This window comes from Melospiza georgiana, chromosome 28 (assembly GCF_028018845.1).
Source record: "Melospiza georgiana isolate bMelGeo1 chromosome 28, bMelGeo1.pri, whole genome shotgun sequence".
NCBI lineage: Eukaryota > Metazoa > Chordata > Aves > Passeriformes > Passerellidae > Melospiza > Melospiza georgiana.
The window spans coordinates 1,137,502-1,157,306 of NC_080457.1; the positions used below are offsets into that span (position 1 = coordinate 1,137,502).

The 19,805-nt window shown below is 67.3% G+C and overlaps 1 protein-coding gene across 5 annotated transcripts; it reads right to left on the bottom strand.

Annotated features, from left to right (window-relative positions):
- Nucleotides 1-464: 464 nt before the first annotated feature.
- HDAC5 (histone deacetylase 5) lies at nt 465-19,705 on the bottom strand. Of its 5 annotated transcripts, none has more exons than XM_058041689.1 (27): nt 19,691-19,705; nt 18,315-18,428; nt 16,179-16,253; nt 14,395-14,600; nt 13,683-13,812; nt 13,478-13,592; nt 13,241-13,368; nt 12,988-13,119; nt 11,338-11,444; nt 10,979-11,104; nt 9,811-10,045; nt 8,932-9,128; nt 8,429-8,680; nt 8,032-8,182; nt 7,069-7,202; nt 6,867-6,987; nt 5,992-6,041; nt 5,814-5,921; nt 5,077-5,132; nt 4,904-4,991; nt 4,705-4,824; nt 4,526-4,623; nt 3,954-4,072; nt 3,739-3,872; nt 3,403-3,487; nt 2,217-2,370; nt 465-667 (listed from the first exon to the last, which is right to left on the bottom strand). In XM_058041689.1, the coding sequence occupies exons 2-27, from the start codon at nt 18,334-18,336 to the stop codon at nt 628-630; spliced, it is 3,183 nt and encodes a 1,060-aa protein (XP_057897672.1). In that variant the 5' UTR covers nt 18,337-18,428; nt 19,691-19,705; the 3' UTR covers nt 465-627. The 5 variants fall into 5 exon arrangements, with proteins under 5 accessions (XP_057897672.1, XP_057897670.1, XP_057897669.1 ...); XM_058041687.1 differs by having other exon boundaries at nt 10,979-11,107; XM_058041686.1 differs by having other exon boundaries at nt 13,683-13,815.
- Nucleotides 19,706-19,805: the final 100 nt, after the last annotated feature.

A 19,805-nucleotide genomic window follows, 5' to 3' on the forward strand; every position in this document is an offset into this window, starting at 1 on the left:
GGAGGCCGAAGGGAAAACAAAAAAAACCCAAGAAAATTAAGAAAAAACCCAAAATGAAGGGAAATTAAGGCATTAAAAAAAAAATACTTACTTAAAGGCACGAATATTTCCCATTGCCTCCCCCAGGGGGGGACAGAGCTGGAGCCAGGGAGGGAACGAGGTGGGGAGACACAAAAATGGGGGGAAAATAAGGAAAAAACCCTAAAAAACAATCTCGAGGAGCCCCAGGGGGGACCTGATGGACACAGGGGACATTTGGGGACACGGGGGGACACGGGGGACAGGGGGTGCTGGTGGAACTGCTGCTGCACAAGAGACACGACCGCAAACACCGCGGGGAGCCGGGGGCACAGGACGGGCTGGGGGATTTTTTTGTGTTTTTCTCCTCTTTTTAATAGAAAAAGAAAATATTTTCCTCTTTTTTTTTTTTTTCAGGTTTTCCTTTCGATTTTTCTGCCTTTTTTTTTTTTTTTTTTGTCTTTTTTTTTTTTTAGTGTTTTTTGTTTTTGTGTGTGTGTGTTTTGGATTTTTTTTTTTTTTCCTTTTACTGTGATTTTTTTTTTTTTTCCTTTGTGTGTTTTTCATCTCTTCCAGGTGTTCCTTGGTTTGGTGGATGAGGCGGGCGGGTCAGAGCGTGGGCTCGGCCTCCATGGGCTCCTCTGCTGGCCTGGGCAGGGCAGGGACAAGTGGCTGTCATCCCCCATGGGGACATGTGTCACACCCCCAGTGTCACCCCTGGCTCCATTCACACCCCTGTGTCCCACCGTGTCACACCTGGCTCCATTCACACCCCCCTGTTTCCTAGTGTCACACACCCTCTGTGTCCCCCCTGTCACCAAATGTCACATCATCCCCATGTCCCTCATGTCACACCCTCTCCATGTCCCTCACATCCCCCTGTGTCCCCCATGTTCCCCCCCAGTGTCACACCCGGCTCCATTCTGCCCCATCCTGTGTCCTCTTGTCCCCCTGTGTCCCCCCAGTGTCACACACTCCTCTGTGTCCCCTGTGTCCCCCCAGTGTCACATCCAGCTCCATTCACCACCCCCTCGTGTCCCCCATGTCCCCTCAGTGTCACACCTGGCTCCATTCGTACCCCTCAGTGTCCCCCAGGGTCACATCCCCCCCATGTCCCATTGTCACACAGCCCCGTGTCCCTCAGTGTCATACACCCCCCCATGTCCCCCATTGTCACACAGCCCCGTGTCCCCCATTGTCACACACCCCCCGTGTCCCCCATTGTCACACAGCCCCGTGTCCCCCCTCTGTGTCCCCCATTGTCACACAGCCCCGTGTCACAGAATCACAGAATCACAGAATTTTCAAGACTGGAAGAGACCTATAAGATCATCTAGTCCAGCCGATGTTCTAACTGTTCAACTAGATCATGGCAGCAAGTGCCACATCCAGTCTTTTTTTAAATTCTTCAAGGGATGATGCCTCCACCACCTCACTAGGTAAATGATTCCAGTTTCTGACCACTCTTTCTGTGAAGTATTTTCTTCTTACTTCTAACTTACATCTACCTTGACGCAACTTGAGACTGTGTCCTCTTGTTCTATCCGTTGTCGCCCGGAGAAAGAGGCCGACCCCCAGCTCACTACAGCCACCCTTCAGGAAGTTGTAGAGAGTGATGAGGTCGCCCCTTAGTCTCCTTTTCTCCAGGCTGAACAACCCCAGCTCCCTCAGTCGCTCTTCATATGGCTTGTGTTCCAAGCCCTTTATTAGTTTCGTTGCTCTCCTCTGGACACGCTCAAGTAACTCGACGTCCCTCCTGAAGTGAGGGGCCCAGAACTGGATGCAATACTCTAAGTGAGGCCTCACCAGTGCCGAGTACAGGGGAAGAATGACCTCTCTGTTCCTGCTGGCCACTCCATTTCTGATACTGGCCAGGATGGCATTGGCCCTCTTGGCTACCTGGGCACACTGCTGGCTCATATTCAATCGACTGTCAACCAGCACCCCCAGGTCCCTTTCCACCTGGGCACTATCCAGCCACTCCATCCCCAGCTTGTATCGGTACAGGGGATTATTATGGCCGAAGTGCAATGTCCCCCATTGTCACACAGCCCCGTGTCCCCCATTGTCACACACCCCCCATGTCCCTCAGTGTCATACACGCTCCGTGTCCCCCACTGTCACACAGCCCCGTGTCCCCCCTCTGTGTCCCCCAGTGTCACACCCTCCCCGTGTCCCCCTGTGTCCCCAGGCCGTACCTGGCCTGTGGCTCTGTCCTGCCGTGCTCGGCCCCCACGGACAGCAGGGCCATGGCTGTCACCGTCTCGGCCTCCTCGGTGTCCCCACGCTGCGCCTCCAGCAGGGACCGGCCCACGGCGGCGGCAAAGCGCCGGACAGAGCCCCAGTGCCGGCCTGGGGACAGCGACAGGGACAGGGCTGGCACCGAGCGGGCACCGAGCCCCTGTGTCCCTGTGACAGAGCCCCAGTGCCGGCCTGGGGACAGCGACAGCGACAGGGACAGGGCTGGCACCGAGCGGGCACTGAGCCCTGTGTCCCTGTGACAGAGCCCCAGTGCCGGCCTGGGGACAGGGACAGGGCTGGCACCGAGCGGGCACTGAGCCCCTGTGTCCCTGTGACAGAGCCCCAGTGCCGGCCTGGGGACAGGGACGGGGACAGGGACAGGGCTGGCACCGAGCGGGCACTGAGCCCCTGTGTCCCTGTGACAGAGCCCCAGTGCCGGCCTGGGGACAGGGACAGGGACAGGGCTGGCACCGAGCGGGCACCGAGCCCCTGTGTCCCTGTGACAGAGCCCCAGTGCTGGCCTGGGGACAGGGACGGGGACGGGGACAGGGCTGGCACCGAGCAGGCACTGAGCCTCGTGTCCCCCTGTGACAAAGCCCCAGTGCCGGCCTGGGGACAGGGACAGGGCTGGCACCGAGCGGGCAGGGACCCCCCGTGTCCCCCTGTGACAGAGCCCCAGTGCCAGCCTGGGGACAGGGACAGGGCTGGCACCGAGCGGGCACTGAGCCCCTGTGTCCCTGTGACAGAGCCCCAGTGCCGGCCTGGGGACAGGGACAGGGACAGGGCTGGCACCGAGCGGGCACTGAGCCCCTGTGTCCCTGTGACAGAGCCCCAGTGCCGGCCTGGGGACAGGGACAGCGACAGGGCTGGCACCGAGCGGGCACCGAGCCCCATGTCCCTGTGACAGAGCCCCAGTGCCAGCCTGGGGACAGGGACAGGGCTGGCACCGAGCGGGCACTGAGCCCCTGTGTCCCTCCTGTGTTCCCCCTGTGACAGAACCGGTCCCAGGGACCCCTCGGGGACCTCCCGTGTCCCCTCCATGACAGAGCCAGCCCCAGGGACCCCTCAGGGACCCCCCGTGTCCCCCCTGTGACAGAGCCGGCCCCAGGGACCCCTGGGGACCCCCCGTGCCCCCGTCCTCACTCTGGATCTCGATGACCTTCTCCAGCGTGGCCACCGCGTTCGCGTTGGGCTTCTGCTGCAGCAGGGCTGGGTCCAGGGGCTCCAGCTGGGGGGGGGGACACCTTGTCAGACCCCCAAAAGTGCCACCAGCATCCTCAGACTGCCACCGGAACACCCAGACTGCCACCGGCGCCCCCAAACTGCCAACAGCCCCCCCAAAGCCACAGCAGAGATGAAACAAGAGCCCCTCACCAACCAACGAGGGGAAACTGAGGCACGACACGGGGTGTGAGCCCCAGCACGCCCCCAGGGAAGGGCTGGGGGGCTCGGGGTGACCCCAGGGGTGTCCCCCTGTACCTCGAGGCCCAGCAGGGCGGTGACACAGGCCTCGGAGGCGTCGCAGATGGCCGTCAGGTCGTGTCCCCCCTCCAGCGCCAGCACCACCCGGCCGCCCGCCAGCATCATCAGCTGCTTGGTCAGGTGCCCGAAACCTGGGGGGGGCACAGGGTGAGGGGTGCCAGGGCAGGGGTCCCACCCCCAGACCCCCAGAATGCCCCCAGACCCCCACTCACACTTGGCGGTGACAGAGTAGCCACCGAGAGGGGACAGGTGGCCCTCGACGGCGTCGAAGCCGGCAGAGACCAGCACCAGCTCCGGGGAGAACTCCTTGGCAATGGGCATCACCACCGTCCTGGGAGGGGGCAGCGGCGGCTCGGGACCCCCCCCCCAGCGCTGGGGGAGCCCCCCGGGAGGACGGGGACACCCCCCAGGACATGGGGACATCCTCCCAGAGCACAGGGACAGCCCAGAACTCGGGGAGACCGACAGGGAGCAAGGACCCCCCCACCAAGGTGTTCATGGACCCCCCCAAGGTGCACAGGGACCTCCCCAGGGTGTGCAAGGACCCCCCCGAAGTGAGCAGGACTCCCCAAGGTGAGCAGGGATCCCCCCCAAGGTGAGCAGAACTCCCCAAGGTGTGCAGGGACCCCTCCCCACTGCACAGAGACCCTTCCCCAAGGACACAGGGACCCCTCCCATAGGACAGACGCACCCCAAGGGCTCAGGAACCCCCCAAGGGCTCAGGAACCCCCCGAGGCAGAGCCCCCCAATGGCCGTGGAGCCCCCCCAGGCGCAGCCCCCCCACCTGAAGGCTGTCAGGTACTCCACGTCCCCGATCGGGGGGTCCACGCCGCCGGTCCAGGCGATGTTGATGTTGTAGCCCACGCCCAGCCCGCTGCCCACCTGGGCACAGCCACGGGTGAGCCCCTGTGCCTCGGGGGGGCACGGAGGGACCCCCCCACACCCCAAACCCCCCCCCGGTACCTCCTCGGGGGCGCCGCTGCCCGGGAAGAAGTTGCCGTCGTCGTAGCGGTGCAGGGAGATGTAGAGCACGTGCGGGTCGCTGTAGAAGGCCTGCTGGGTCCCGTTGCCGTGGTGGATGTCCTGGGGGGGCACCCGGGGGTCAGGGACACCCCCACGGCCACCCCCAAGGCCTGTGGGGTCACCCCTGTGCCCCCCTTACCCAGTCCACGATGAGGATCCTGCCCACGCTGAGCCGCTGCTGCAGCAGCTTGGCCGAGATGGCCACTGAGTTGAAGAAGCAAAAGCCCCTGGGGACAAGGGACATCAGGGGAGGGGGTGGCACTGGGCAGGGGGTGGCCCTGGGTGAGGGTCCCAGCCTGTCCCTGTACTCACATGGCCGTGGACTCCTCAGCGTGGTGGCCTGGGGGGCGGATGACAGCGAAGCCGTTCTGGGGGACAGAGAGGGACACAGAGGGACATGTGTGTGACACAGACAAGTGTGGCGTTGGGGACAACTGGGACACAGGTGGGACACACAGGGATGTGTGTGTGACACAGACAAGTGTGGCATTGGGGACAACTGGGACAAAGGGACACGCCTGGGACACAGAGGGACATGTGTGTGTGACACAGACAAGTGTGCCATTGGGGACAACTGGGACAAAGGGACATGCATGGGAGACAGAGGGACATGCGTGTGTGACACAGACAAGTGTGCCATTGGGGACAACTGGGACAAAGGGACACGCCTGGGACACAGAGGGACATGTGTGTGTGACACAGACAAGTGTGCCATTGGGGACAACTGGGACACAGGGACACGCATGGGACACACAGGGATGTGTGTGTGACACAGACAAGTGTGGCATTGGGGACAACTGGGACAAAGGGACACGCCTGGGACACACAGGGATGTGTGTGTGACACAGACAAGTGTGGCATTGGGGACAACTGGGACACAGACATGCATGGGACGGGGAGGGACATGTGTGGGACACAGGGATGTGTGTGTGTGACACAGACACGTGTGGCACTGGGGCACAACTGGGACACAAGGACGCGCACAGGACAGGGAGGGACACGTGCAGGCAGGCAGGCAGGGTGACAGAGTGACAGTGCCACCCGCTCACCTTGACCTCCCCTGCGGCCACCTTGAAGGCCAGCTCGAGCAGGCAGCCCACGGCCGTGCGCACGGCGCTGGACGAGTGCAGCTCGTTCCACACCGTGTCACTGTCCACCTGCGGGGACACCGGGGGTCACGGGGGCACGGCCACCCCGGGGACGCCCCCAGGCCTGCCCCACACTCACCCCGATGCCCCCGCACGGCAGCACCGCGTACGTCTTCGGGGTGATGGGACCTGCGGGGACAAGGGGTCATGGGGACAAGGGGACACAGGGGTCCCGTGGGGTAACGGGGCCTCTGAGCGCCCCAAGGGATTGGGAACGCCAGGGGATGGGGGATCCCATGGGACAGGAGGAACCCCAGGCACCCCAAGGGATGGGGGAGCCCCAGGGGACAGGGTGATCCCATGGGAAAAGGGCACCCTTGGGCACCCCAAGGGATTGGGAACGCCAGGGGATGGGGGATCCCATGGGAAAAGGGCACCCTTGGGCACCCCAAGGGATTGGGAATGCCAGGGGACAAGGAGCCAACGGGACACGCTGTGGGACAGGAGGAACCCCAGGCACCCCCAAAGGATTGGGAATCCCAGGGGACAGGGTGATCCCATGGGGAAAAGGCACCCCAAGGGATTGGGAACACCAGGGGATGGGTGATCCCATGGGAAAAGGGCACCCCAAGGGATTGGGAACACCAGGGGATGGGGGATCCCATGGGAAAAGGGCACCCTTGGGCACCCCAAGGGATTGGGAATGCCAGGGGACAAGGAGCCTGTGGGATGGGGGAACCCCAGGCACCCCAAGGGATGGGGGAGCCCCAAGGACAGAGGGATCCCATGGGACAGGAGGAACCCCAGACACCCCAAGGGATGGGGGAGCCCCAAGGACAGAGGGATCCCATGGGACCCCTGAACACCCCAAGGACTGGAACCCTCCATGGGACACAGACCCTCCTGGAGATGGAGACCCACAGGGAACAGAGGGATCACAAGGAGCAGGGCACCAAGGTGACCCCAGCTCTAGAGAGGGGGGTCCCAGGCACCAGAAGCCCCCCCAGCACCCACCCAGCAGCTTTTTGCTGTCCAGTTTCTGGCGGTTCAGCGGGCTGGTGCCGTAGAGCAGCGCGTGGTGCTCCGAGTGCACCGTCTGGATCTCCTCCAGCGTCGCCTTCCTGCCCCGGATCCGCTGGGGAGGGGCACAGGCTGAGCCCCCCGGGCTCCCCACGCCGTCCTGACCCCCCCCAGGACATGGGGGACCCCTCCTCACCTCACACTTGCCCAGCAGCCCCGTCTCCTGCAGCCGGGACCAGATGCTCTGGATGCGGCCGGCGTGCTCGGGGTGGATGGTGGTGTTGCCGCAGGTGCACTGGTGCTTCAGCATGAACGTGTCGTACACCACACCTGGCACGGCACAGCTGGCACAGCTGGCACCCCCGGACACCCCCGGGGGAAGGGGGATCCCGGGGGTACAGGGCACCCCAAAGTGTGGGGAAGCCCGGGAGACAAAGGGAATCCGTGGGATGGGGGGACAGCAGGCACCCCCAGGTATTGGGAACCCCAGGGAACAGAGGGATCCTTTGCTATAGAGGGACCCCAGGGCAGTCCAAAATATTGGGAACCCCAAGGAACAGAGGGATCCTTTGCTATAGAGGGACCCCAGGACATTCCAAAATATTGGGAACCCCAGGGGACAGAGAGATCCTACGGTGTAAGAGGACCCCAGAACGTTTCAAAGTATTGGGAACCCCAGGGAACAGAGGGATCCTGTGGAGTTGAGGGACCCCAGGACATCCCAAAGCATTGGGAATCCAGGGACAGAGGAATCCTGTGGTGTAGGGGGACCCAGAACATTTCAAAGTATTGGGAATCCCAAGTGACAGAGGGATCCTGTGGCACTGAGGGACCCAGGACATTCCAAAATATCTGGAACCCCAGGGGACAGAAGGATCCTATGGAGCAGGGCAACTCCAGGGACAAAGGGATCCTGTGGCACTGAGGAACCCCAGGACGTGCCAAAATATTGGGAACCCCAGAGGACAGAGGGACCCTGTGGGGCTGGGGGACCCCTGGGCACCCCCCAGGATTGGGAACCCCACAGGAGAGGAACACCCACAGCCCCACCACAGAAAGGGGGGGGACACAGCCATCCCTGCCCCTCCCCATGGCACAGGACCCCCCAAATCCCAGCAGCCCAAGGCACAGGGACCCCCCCCACCCCCCAGTACCGTACCTGTGGTGAAGAGGTGCTTGGGGGGCCCCTCGGGCTGGGGGGGCTTCACGCTGGCCGGGGACGATTGCGTGCGGGCGAGGGCGGCGTGGGGCAGAGCCAGGACCCCCAGGGGGGGCGCGGGGAAGAGCTGCAGCGGCGCCTCGGGGTACACCTGGCCAGGAGGGGAGGGGAGGGGGCGGCTGACTCACCGAGGGGGGGTCACGGCGTGGGGGCGGCGGGGACAGGGGACAGAGGGGGGGATGAGTCACCGACCCTCGGAGTCATCGCTGCGGCTGCAGCGTCCCCGACACGGGGGGGACGCGCGTGACACGGCCGGGGGAGGGCAGGGGGTGCCGGAGCTGGGGTCTGGGGGGGATTCAGGGAGCTGGGGAGGGCCGGGTGCCCCCCAAAGTCTCACCTGCTTGTAGGTGACCCCCAGCTCGGTGACGTCGGGGTCCCCAGGGGCCTCGTCCCCGCTGTCCCCCGGCTCCTGGCAGCCCTGCGGCTCCTGGGGCTGCTCCGGGGGGTCCCCAGGGGCCTCTGGGGACACCAGGGCGATGGGGGGGCCCCTGTCCCCCGGGGGGGGCGATTGCTGCTCCGTCAGCTCCTCCTCCGTCTCCTCGGGGTGCGTGGGGGGCTGCCGTGCCAGCTCCGCCCCCTTGGGGAGCAGCTGGGGGGCACGGGGGTTAGGTGAGCCCCCACACCCCGTACCTGCCCCATGCCCACCCCACGGCCCCCCTGTGCCCACCCCACACCCATCCCACACCCCAGCCACCCCACAGACCTTCGTCCAGCCCTTCCCCAGTTTCCCACCCCGTGCCTCAGTTTCCCCCGCTCGCACCGCTCCCCCTGCTGTATTTTGGGGGTCAGTGGTGCCCCAAAGCTCCCCCAGCACCCACCCCACACTCCCCCCACGCCCACCTTGGCCAGCTGGAGCTGCTGCTTGTCCAGGAAGTGCTGCTGGAGGGGCCCGTGGGGCAGCGCCTGGGGGCTCTGGGGCAGGGGCGAGGACTGCGTGCGGCTCAGGGGCCGGTGGTGCCGCGGCAGCTTGCTGCCCCCCCCGCGGGCAGCCCCGGCCCGCTCCGCCGCCACCAGCGGGGACTGCCCGTGCAGGGGCACTGCGGGGACACGGGGACACCGTCAGAGCCGCCCCCAGCCCCACAGAGCCCCCCTGTCACTAGTGGGGATTGGACGTGCAGGGGCACTGCGGGGACACGGGGACACCGGGTCAGAGTCACCCCCAGCCCCACAGAGCCCCCCGATCCATCTCCCGTTACCAGCAGGGACTGCCCATGCAGGGGCACTAAGGGGACACAGGGACATCGGTCAGAGCCACCCCGGCCCCCCCAAGCGCTGGGAAAATGCTGGATAAACTGGGGGAACTGGGCAGGACTGGGGGGAAAACGGGGGGGCAAATTGGGGAAGTACTGGGGGGGGGAATAAGGGGGACACTGAGGGGACATTCAGAGGGGATCAGGGGGACACCGAGAAAGGAGCAGGGGAACACTGAGGGGGAGGTTATGGGGACAATGTGGGGGTATTGGGGGGACATTGAGGGAGGGAGCAGGGGGACGCTGAGGGGACACTGAGGAGGGACCAGGGGGACATTGAGGGCGGGATTGGGGGGACACTGAGGAGAGACTGAGGGGGGACTGAGAATGGCTCAGGGAGACACTGAGGGAGGAGCAGGGGGACACAGAGGGGACACCAAGGAGGGATCAGGGAGACACTAGACACCGAGTGGGGACCAGGGGGACACCGGGGGGACACCGAGGGGACACCGAGGCGCCTGGGGCTCACCGGCAATGAGGGTGCTCTGCTGCCGCGCCTGCTCCAGCAGCAGCACGTGCTGCAGCAGGGACGGGGACCCGCTGGGGGCGTCCCCCCCGTCCAGGGCCACCCCCAGCAGGCAGCCCGGGATCGAGGACGTGCTCAGGAACTTCCCGGTGAGGGCGGCCCCGGGGCGCAGCGGGGACACCCCCGGGGGCACCCCCGGCCGCTCGCCCTCCGCCTGCGGCGACAGCTTGGGGGACACCTGCGGGGACAGCGGTGACACCGGGGGTGCCCATGTCACCCCAGGGCTGCCAGGGCCCTGTGCCACCCCTGCGGGGTCCCCACATTCCTGCTGTAGGGTGCCAGGCCCTCATGCCACTCCCCACTGCATCCCCATATCCCCCCCACCTGGAGTTCCACATCCCAGTGCCACCCACCACAGTGTCCCCGTGTCCCCATGGGCGCCTTATGTTCCCTCTGTGGAGTTCCAGGTCCCTGTGGGATTCCCATGTCCCCCCAGCCAAGCCCCAGTGCCACCCAGCCCGGGATTCCAGTGCCACCCAGCCCAGGGTCCTCATGTCACCCAGCCCAGGATCCCAGTGCCACCCAGCCCAGGATCCCGGTGCCATCCAGCCCGGGGTCCCGGTGCCACCCAGCCCAGGGTCCTCATGTCACCCAGCCCAGGGTCCCCAGTGTCACCCAGCCCAGGATCCCAGTGCCACCCAGCCCGGGGTCCTGGTGCCACCCAGCCCAGGGTCCCCAGTGCCACCCAGCCCGGGGTCCCCAGTGTCACCCAGTTCAGGGTCCCGGTGCCACCCAGCCTGGGATCCCAGTGCCACCCAGCCCAGGGTCCCCAGTGCCACCCAGCCCAGGGTCCTGGTGCCACCCAGCCCAGGGTCCCAGTGCCACCCAGCCCAGGGTCCTCGTGTCACCCAGCCCGGGGTCCTCGTGTCACCCAGCCCAGGGTCCCCAGTGCCACCCAGCCCGGGATCCCGGTGCCACCCAGCCCGGGGTCCCAGTGTCACCCAGCTCAGGGTCCCCAGTGTCACCCAGTTCAGGGTCCCGGTGCCACCCAGCCCGGGGTCCTCATGTCACCCAATTCAGGGTCCCCAGTGCCAAGCAGCCCAGGGTCCTCGTGTCACCCAACCCGGGATCCCAGTGCCACCCAGCCCAGTGTCCCCGTGCCCCCACTCACGGGGAGGTGGGCGCTGGTGACGGTGACAGTGGCCTGCAGCCCCAGGGACAGGTTGGGCAGCGATGGGGACGTGTAGAGGCTGAGCTGGGCCCCGTCCAGGGCCAGGGCGCGGGGCTGGGGCAGGAGCTGCTGTGGCACCACACGGCAAAGGTGGCATCAACACCCGAGGGTGACAGGACAGGACAGACAGGACACCAACGCGTGTGGGGATACACCACCAACATGTGGGGGAACACGACACCACCGACACGTTAGGGACACAAAACACGCCACCAACACGTGTGGGGACAGGACACCGCTGGCACCCTCCCCGCCACCCGCGTGTCCCCATCCCTGTCCCTGTCCCCACGGGGCCGTACCTCGCTGTGGATGTTGGGGACAGAGGCGGCCAGGCCGTTGTGGGCACCGTGGGAGCTGTTGGGGGAGCTGGGCCCCGAGCCGGGGGCGCTGCTGCAGACGGACGACACTGCGGGGACACGGGTGTCACACGGGCATGGGGACACAGGGGTGTCACACTGACACTGTCCTGTGTCACACTGACACTGTCCTGTGTCACACTGACACTGCCCTGTGTCACACTGACACTGCGGGGACACGGGTGTCACACGGGCATGGGGACACAGGGGTGTCACACTGACACTGCCCTGTGTCACACAGACACTGTCCTGTGTCACACTGACACTGCGGGGACACGGGTGTCACACTGACACTGCCCTGTATCACACTGACACTGCAGGGGACACGGGTGTCACACGGGCATGGGGACACGGGTGTCACACAGACACTGCCCTGTGTCACACTGACATGGGGACACTGCTCCATGTCACACAGACACTGCGGGGGACATGGGTGTCACACGGGCATGGGGACACAGGTGTGCCACACAGACACTGTCCTGTGTCACACAGACACTGCGGGGACACGGGTGTCACACGGGCATGGGGACACAGGCGTGTGACACTGTCCTGTGTCACACAGACACTGCGGGGGACACGGGTGTCACACTGACATTGCCCTGTGTCACACTGACACTGTCCTGTGTCACACAGACACTGCGGGGGACACGGGTGTCACACGGGCATGGGGACACAGGCGTGTCACACTGACACTGTCCTGTGTCACACTGACACTGTCCTGTGTCACACTGACACTGCGGGGACACGGGTGTCACACGGGCATGGGGACACAGGTGTGTCACACAGACACTGCCCTGTGTCACACAGACGCTGCAGGGGACACGGGTGTCACACAGACATGGGGACACTGCTCTGCGTCACACACAGACACTGAGGGACACGAGTGTGCCACACAGGAACGGGGACACTGCTCCATGTCACACTGACACTGCCCTGTGTCACGTACACACAGTGCGGGACACGTGTGTCACAAAGGCATGAGGACACTGCCCTGTGTCACACTGATGGTGTGGGACACGTGTCACGCGGGCATGGGGACACTGCCCTGTGTCACACACACACAGTGTGGGACACACACGTGTGTCACACAGTTATGGGGACACTGCTCCATGTCACACAGGCATGGGGACACTGCCCCGTGTCACACTGACAGCGTGGGACACATGTGTCACGCGGGCAGGGGGACACTGCCTTGTGTCACACAGACACTGCAGGACACGTGTGTGTCACACGGACATGGGGACACTGCCCTCTGTCTCACAGGCACGGGGACATTGCCCCCCACGTCACACAGTGTGTCACACACTGGCACTGCCCTATGTCACCCTGACACTGTGGGTGGGACACGCGTGTGTCACACGGACACGGGGACACTGCTCCGTGTCACATACTATCAGTGTGCGACACACTTGTCACACGGGCATGAGGACACTGCCCTCTGTCACACATTGTGCCACACCCTGACACCCTGCACGTGCCACATGTGTCACCCCAGCCACGAGAGGCCACGGGAGCTCTGGGGAAGCACTGGTGACCTGCGTGAGCGACGCCAGCCCGTGTCCCCGCGGTGTCCCCACTGTCCCCGGCACGCACCGGTGATCTCCACGTGGCGCTTGCGGAAGGCGCTGAGCACGGAGCCGTCGCGGCGCCGCAGGAGGGGGCTGCTCCTCCGCTCCGCCACCTTCTGCTTCAGCCGCGAGCGCACCTTCAGGTTGGGCTCGGACGCTGGGGACACAAGGGCGTCACCACCACCACCACCAGGAGTGTCACCACCAGGAGTGTCACCGTGCCACCACCACCAGGAGTGTCACCGTGCCACCCCCGCGGCGCTGTCACCGCCACCCACCGGTTTTGCGGAGCGGGAAATCGTCCCGGCCGTCGTAGGTGCCGAGGAGGGGGAGCTTGTAGGACGGGGGGGTCCCCGGGCTGCCGGTCTGGGGGGGGGAACTCTGGTCCAACGAGGTGTGGTGAGCCCTGGAGAGGGGAAGGGGTGGGGGGAAAGGTGGCAGAGACCCCGCTGGGACACCCGGGTCACCCCCAGGGTGGCTAAGGGGGGGTCCTGGGGGGGCTCGGGGGCACCTACCAACATTTGGGGTGCTGGGGGAGGGAATGGTTGGGGGGGCCGGGGCCCGGCTCCTTCGTCTTGCTCAGCAGGAATTCCTGGAGCTTCAGCTTCACCTCCGTGCTGGCGATGGCGCCTGGGGGCACGGCGGGGTCAGGGGGGCAGCACGGGGGGTCAGGGGGGCAGCGCAGCCCCCCCACATCCCCCCCCCAGCCCCCCCACTCACTGTCCCGGCCCCGCTCCTTGGGGCGCAGGCTCTGCAGCTGCTCCAGGCGCTGCTGCTCCAGCTCCTGCCGCTCCCGCTGCCGCTGCTGCTCCAGCTCCTGCTGCCGCCGGGCTGCCAGGGCCTCCTGCTGCTGCTGTGGGGAGGGGGCACCGCCGTGGCACCCCGGGAACGGCCCCGGGAGCCCCCCCGAGCCCCCGGCCCCGAGGGCAGGTGCTGGAACCCCCGGTGTGCCCCCCGATGGCTCCCTCGCCCTCCATCGGTGACACCCCACGGCTCCATCACTCCCTGTATCCCCCTCAGCAGCTCCATCATCCCCAATACTCCTCCAAAAGCCCCATCTCCCCCCCAAGACTGGTGACACCCCACATCTCCATCATCCCCAATACTCCTCCAAAAGCCCCATTAGTCCCAGACTGGTGACACCCCACATCTCCATCATCCCCAGTATCCCTCTCCCCAGTTCCGTCACCCCAGATTGGTGGCACCCCACATCTCCATCATCCCCAGTTCCCCTCCAAAACCCCCATTAGTCCCAGGCTGGTGACACCCCACATCTCCATCATCCCCAGCATCCCCTCAAAGTGACTGACACCCCACATCCCCATCAACCCCAGTATCCCTCTCCCCATTTCCATCCCCCACAATGGGTGACACCCCCCATCTCCATCCCCCCCCAGATCCCCACACCCCCAATCCCCCCCCCCCCACCCACCTTGAGGTGCTTCTGGAGCTGCACCTGGTGCTGGCGGGTGAGGTGCTCGTGCTGCTTCTGGAACTCGGCGAAGAGCAGCTGCTTCTGGAGCTGCTGCTGCTGCTTCAGGGCCACCAGCTCCCGCTGCAGCTGCTGCTCCCGCGCCGCCGCCAGCCCCGCGTCCACCCCCGCCTCGGGCCCCGGCCCCTCCGGCCCTGCCGGACACGCTGCGAGGGAGAGAAGGGGATGGGGACAGCCCGGGAGGGATGGAGGGGGCTGGGGGGGTCCGAGGGGCAGCTTTGGGGTGAGCTCACAGCGGTTTGGGGGTGATGTTCCAAGATGGGGGGGGTCAGTGGTGGTTTGGGGTGGGTTCTGGGGTTTGGGGGCCTCAAGGAAGCCCTCGGGGATCTCCCCCCAGCCCCATCCCCCTGCATCGACCCCCACAAAAAATGAAACCGAGGGGTCCCCCCAGCCAATGCAAACCCCTCCATCTCCATGGGGACACGCTGGGTCGGGGGGGAAATGGGATGGGGACAGCCCGGGAGGGATGGAGGGGGCTGGCAGGGCTTCAAGGGGCAGGTTTGGGGGGCTCCGGGGGCGCAGAGCGGTTTGGGGGCGTCCCGGGGGTGATGCTGGGGGGTGGGACTCATTGAAGGGGAGGTCAGTGGTGGTTTGGGGTGGGTTCTGAGGGTTGGGGGCATCAAGGAAGCTCTCAGGGGTCTCCCCCAGCCCCATCAACCTGGATAAACCCCTACCCCACTTAACCCCTCGCCCCAAAAATAAAAACGGGGGTGCCTCAGCCAATGCAAACCCCTCCATCTGCAGCACACACCGACGACCCCCCCCCCAAAATATCCCCCCCACACCCACCGTGGGGGGGGCACGGCCGGGGAGGGGTGGGACACGCAGGGTCGGGGTGGGGGTGGGGGTGGCCCCACGCGCACGGGAAGGCGGGGGCGGGCAATGGGTGGGGGGGGCACGCGGTGCATGTCAATGAGCGCCCCCCCCCCCCCAGCCCAGCCCAGCCCAGCCCAGCCCCCTCCCCCGGGCACTGACGGGCACTGACGTGTCCCCGCGCGGACCCACGGACGTCACCGGGCACGGAGGAGGGGGCACAGACCCCCCCCAAGGACAGACAGACCCCCCAGGACAGACAGACCCCCCCCAGGAGAAGCAGCACCCCCATATAATCCCGGTGTTTGGTTTGCCCGGGGGGGTATTTGGGGGTACACCAGGGTACTCCTACACCCTCCCCCCCAAAAAAAGAGCCAGACCCCCCCCCAATACCCCGACCACCCCCATACCCCGACCACCCCAATACCCCGACCACCCCCAGCCCCATCCAGCCCCAGGGTTTGGCTCTCCCGGGGGTTTTTGGGGGTACTCCTGGTAGTTTAACCCCTTGCTGCCCGGGGCCCCCCCAAACAGAGAGGTCCCCGTGGGCACAATGGGGGTGTCCCATGGAATGGGGGGCACGGGAGGGGCTGGGGATCCCCAGGGCTGCAGCACCTGTGCTTGCACACACGTTTGTGCAAGGGGGGGGGGCTCTCCCTCTTACACACCTGAAGAGCAGCTCCCCCCCTTGCACGCCTGTGTGGGGGTGTCACCGGGTTTGGGGGGGTGTCACCAGGTTTTAGGGGATCTCACCAGGTTTTGGGGTGGTGTCACCGGGTTCTGGGGGATCTCACCGGGTTTGGGGTGGTGTCACCGGGTTTGAGGTGGTGCCACCGGGTTTTGGGGGGCATCACCGGGTATGGGATGGTCTCACCGGGTTTTGGGGGGCACAGGGGGCCGCCCCCACTCACCTGGGGCGGGCAGGGCAGCGTGCAGGGGGACACGGGGCAGCAGCTCCAGCGGGGGCTCACGGCCGGACCCCCCCTCTGCAGAGAGACACCCGGGACCCCCTGAACGGGCTGGGAATGGGGGGGGGCGTGGCCCACCTGCACCCCCAAACCCAACTGCAGCCCCCCAAATCCCTCCCCAGCAGGTGGGGCTGGGGGGGGGGGGGTCACAGAGCATCCCTGGGTTTTGGGGTGACGGGAGAGCCACTGCAGCCCCCCCGCTGCAGGCAGGGTAGGGCCGAGGGGCCCCCCCAAATCCAGGCTATTCTCTCTGGCGCCTGGAAATAGCCGGCTACAGCACGGGAGGAGCCGGCTATAAATAGGGAATTGTGCCGGGGGGAGCAGGGGATGCGCTGTGTCCCTGCCCCCCCAGACCCCGCCGCACCCCACAACTGCCCCGGGGGCTGGGGGGGGGCACGGGCTGCCCTGCCTGGGGGGGGGTTTGGGGGTCCCCAGGACCCCCCAGCTCCATGGCACCCCCCACATCCCGCTAATTACCAGGGACGTTAATCCGCGTTAATCAGCGCTGCCGGAACCAAAGCTGGGATGTGCTGAGGGGGGGGGGATTAACCCCATTTTGGGAACCTGGAGGCCGAGGGACCCCCCCAATCCCACTCCAGACCCCCTAAGAGGGGCTGGGTGGGGGGCACAGCTGCCAGCCCAGCACATTTCCCGATGGGTCGCCGTCCCCAGGCGGCTCTGCGGGGACAATGCTGAGCGGGACGGGGGGTGACACCGTGCTGAGGCGTGGAATCCCCCCCTTTTCACCCACGGGGAGCCCCCCTATGGCGCCCAGACCGTGCGTAACCCCCCCACGGCAGCGCCACGTTTATTTACCAGGCGTTAATCCCGAGCCAAGCCTTTTAATAGCCGGGATATTTCTGGGACACCCCGCTGCCCCCCCCGGGGTGCTTCGGGCCTTGACGTCAGCCCGGTTATTTCTGGTGCTGCCGGCGGCCGGGAGGCCGCGGGAACGGCAACGGCAACGGGCCCGCCCGGCTCCCGGAGCCCCTTCCCGGGGCTGCACCCCAAATCCCACCGGGGCTCCTCTCCCGGCTCCCGCGGCAGCGCACAGCCGGGGAAACCGGGCGGCGGAGCCCCCCAGAGGTGGTGGCACACACGGGGGACACTCGGGGGTGTTGGGGACAGCAGTGGGGACCCCCAGAACTGCAGGAGGGAGAGGGGTGCGCCCTGAGATGGGACCAACACCCATGGCACCCCCCGGTTCTGGGATGGGGCTGGGAAAAGGAGCCCCAGGGTGGTGACGGAGCCCCCCGGGGGTGATCGGGGACCCCCAGGGGGTGATCGGGGACCCCCAGGGGGTGATTGGGGACCCCCAGGGGGTGATCGGGGACCACTGAGCACAGCGGTGGCCTCTGCCACACCCCCGATGTCCCCACCCCCGAGGGGTCCCCAAACCCCCTCAGACAGCCCCAAAGGCGGGACAGGACCCCAAAGAAAGCGGCCGGGGATGGATGGCAGAGGTGCCCCGGCCGTGTCCCCGTGCCACCGCGCCGCGTGCCAGCCCCGTGCCAGGCACGGCCGGGCCGCGCTCCAGCAACACCGGCGGGGACCCGGGGACAGAGGGGACACGCGGCCCCCGCCCCGTGCCTCAGTTTCCCCCGCGGTGTCGGCGCTGCCGCGTGTCCCCTCGGGGCGGGAGCAGCGGGGGGGGGGACACCAGCGCGCCCGGAGCTCCCCCCGGGATAATTACAGGGCGGGACGGCGCGGGCACGGCCCCGGCGGCCAGCACGGCTGGCTGTCCCTGTCCCCACGCGTGGCACCCCCGGGGGGCAGCGGGGACCCGCCCCCGGGGCCATAAAGAGCCACGTGTGAGCCGCGCCACGACGGGGCCGCCGGCCGTGCCTCAGTTTCCCCTCCCAGCGGGGCGGCGGCGGCACCGGCTGGCATAACGGGGACAGGGGGTGACCCCGGTACCCCCGTTTGGGGCGGATGTGCCCCGGTGGGCGGAACGCTGCTGCGGGCCCCGGTACCCCAATATCTGCGGGGTGCCACAGCAGGGATAGGGGACACGGTGGGCACAGTGCCCAGGGGGGACACGGCGGCGCCCAGCGGGCACAGCCCCCCTCGGGCTCTCACCTGCGTCGCTCTGGGGGTCCATGGTGGCCCGCGGGTGCCGGGGGGGCTCGCAGAGCCGCGTGTCCGTCAGCGCCGGCCGGGGCACCGGGGCTGTGCCCGCGCCGCCCGGGAGCCCTGCGGGACCAAACGCTGTCAGCGCCGCGGGACCCCCGAAACTCGCCCCGCAGCAAACGGGGGGGTCTGAGCCCGCACCGACCCCCCCGAGCACCCACCCAGGGCAGGATGCGGCCCCCTCCCCTCCGGTGCTCGCCGGGATGGGGGGGCTGGGGGCACCCCCAGAAGGGACCGGGGGGTCGGCAGCGTTAGACAAGGCTCTGCGGGAAAAGGAGGGGACCGCGGGATAACGGGGAACGACCCTCGGCCGTGCCACCCCACGGGGACGCGGATGGGACCCCCATAAGGACGCGGCTGGAGGGGGGACACACGCTGACCCCCCCAGACCGAGGCGTCACCCCGAGATCGGGGTCTGGGGGCGTCACCCGCGAGGGCCACGCGGCGGGACGGACCCCACGGCGGGGGGGGGACGGACACACACACGGCAGCGGCGCCGGCGGCAGCGCCGAGCCCGGCGCGGTGCAGCGGGGCCCCCCCGGCCCCCCCGGCCGCGCTGCGGAGCCGCCGCCGTGCCGCGCACGGGCCCCCCGACACTGCGGGAGCCCCCCGAGAGCACCGGGACCCCCCCCGCTGCACCGTGCACGGCCCATCATCGCGCCGGGACCCCCGAACCGCGCCGGGACCGCTCATTGCGGCGCCCCGCCGAACCGCAGCGGGACCCCCCGATGGCAGCGGGACCCCCCAAACTGCGGGGCTCCCCCGAACCGCGCAGGGGGAGGGTCCGGGCTGCAGGGCCCCCCCGCTGCACGGGCGCTGCCCCCTGGGGCCGCACCGGGACCCCGGAATGCACAGGAGGAGCCCCCCTTCCCGCACCGGGGTCCCCTCCTGCAGCCCCCGCCCCGGATCGCCCCGGGACCCCCAGCGCAGACCCCGACCCGCAGCGGACCCCCCCCCCCCCTCACCGGAGCCCCTCCCCGAGCACACCGGGACCCCTCCGCCCCCCCGGACCCGCGCAGGGCTCCCCCCGCTGCAGCCCCCCCAAACCCGCACGGGGGTCCCCATGCGGCCCCCCCCCGCTCCGCACGGCGCGCCCCAGGAATGCAACGGGGCACCCCGCGCCCCCCGAGCCGCACCCCCATCGCACAGACCCCCCCACCCCGGCCCCGAACCGCACCGGAGCTCCGGGATCGCAGCCCCCCCTCCGCCGCACGGAGCCCCCCCCGGGGGTCCCGCACCCCGCGGAGCCCCCCCCCGGGCGCGGGTCCCCGCCCCGATGCGGCCCCCCCGGTGTCCCCGCGGTGTCCCCCCGGTGCCGCCCGTACCTGGGGTCCCCCCGGTGCCGCCCGGCGCGCGCCCCGCCGCCCCCCCGCCTCCTCCTCCATCTTCGCCGCGCGGCCCCGCCCGCCCCGACAACAACATTCGGTGACGTCACTCCGC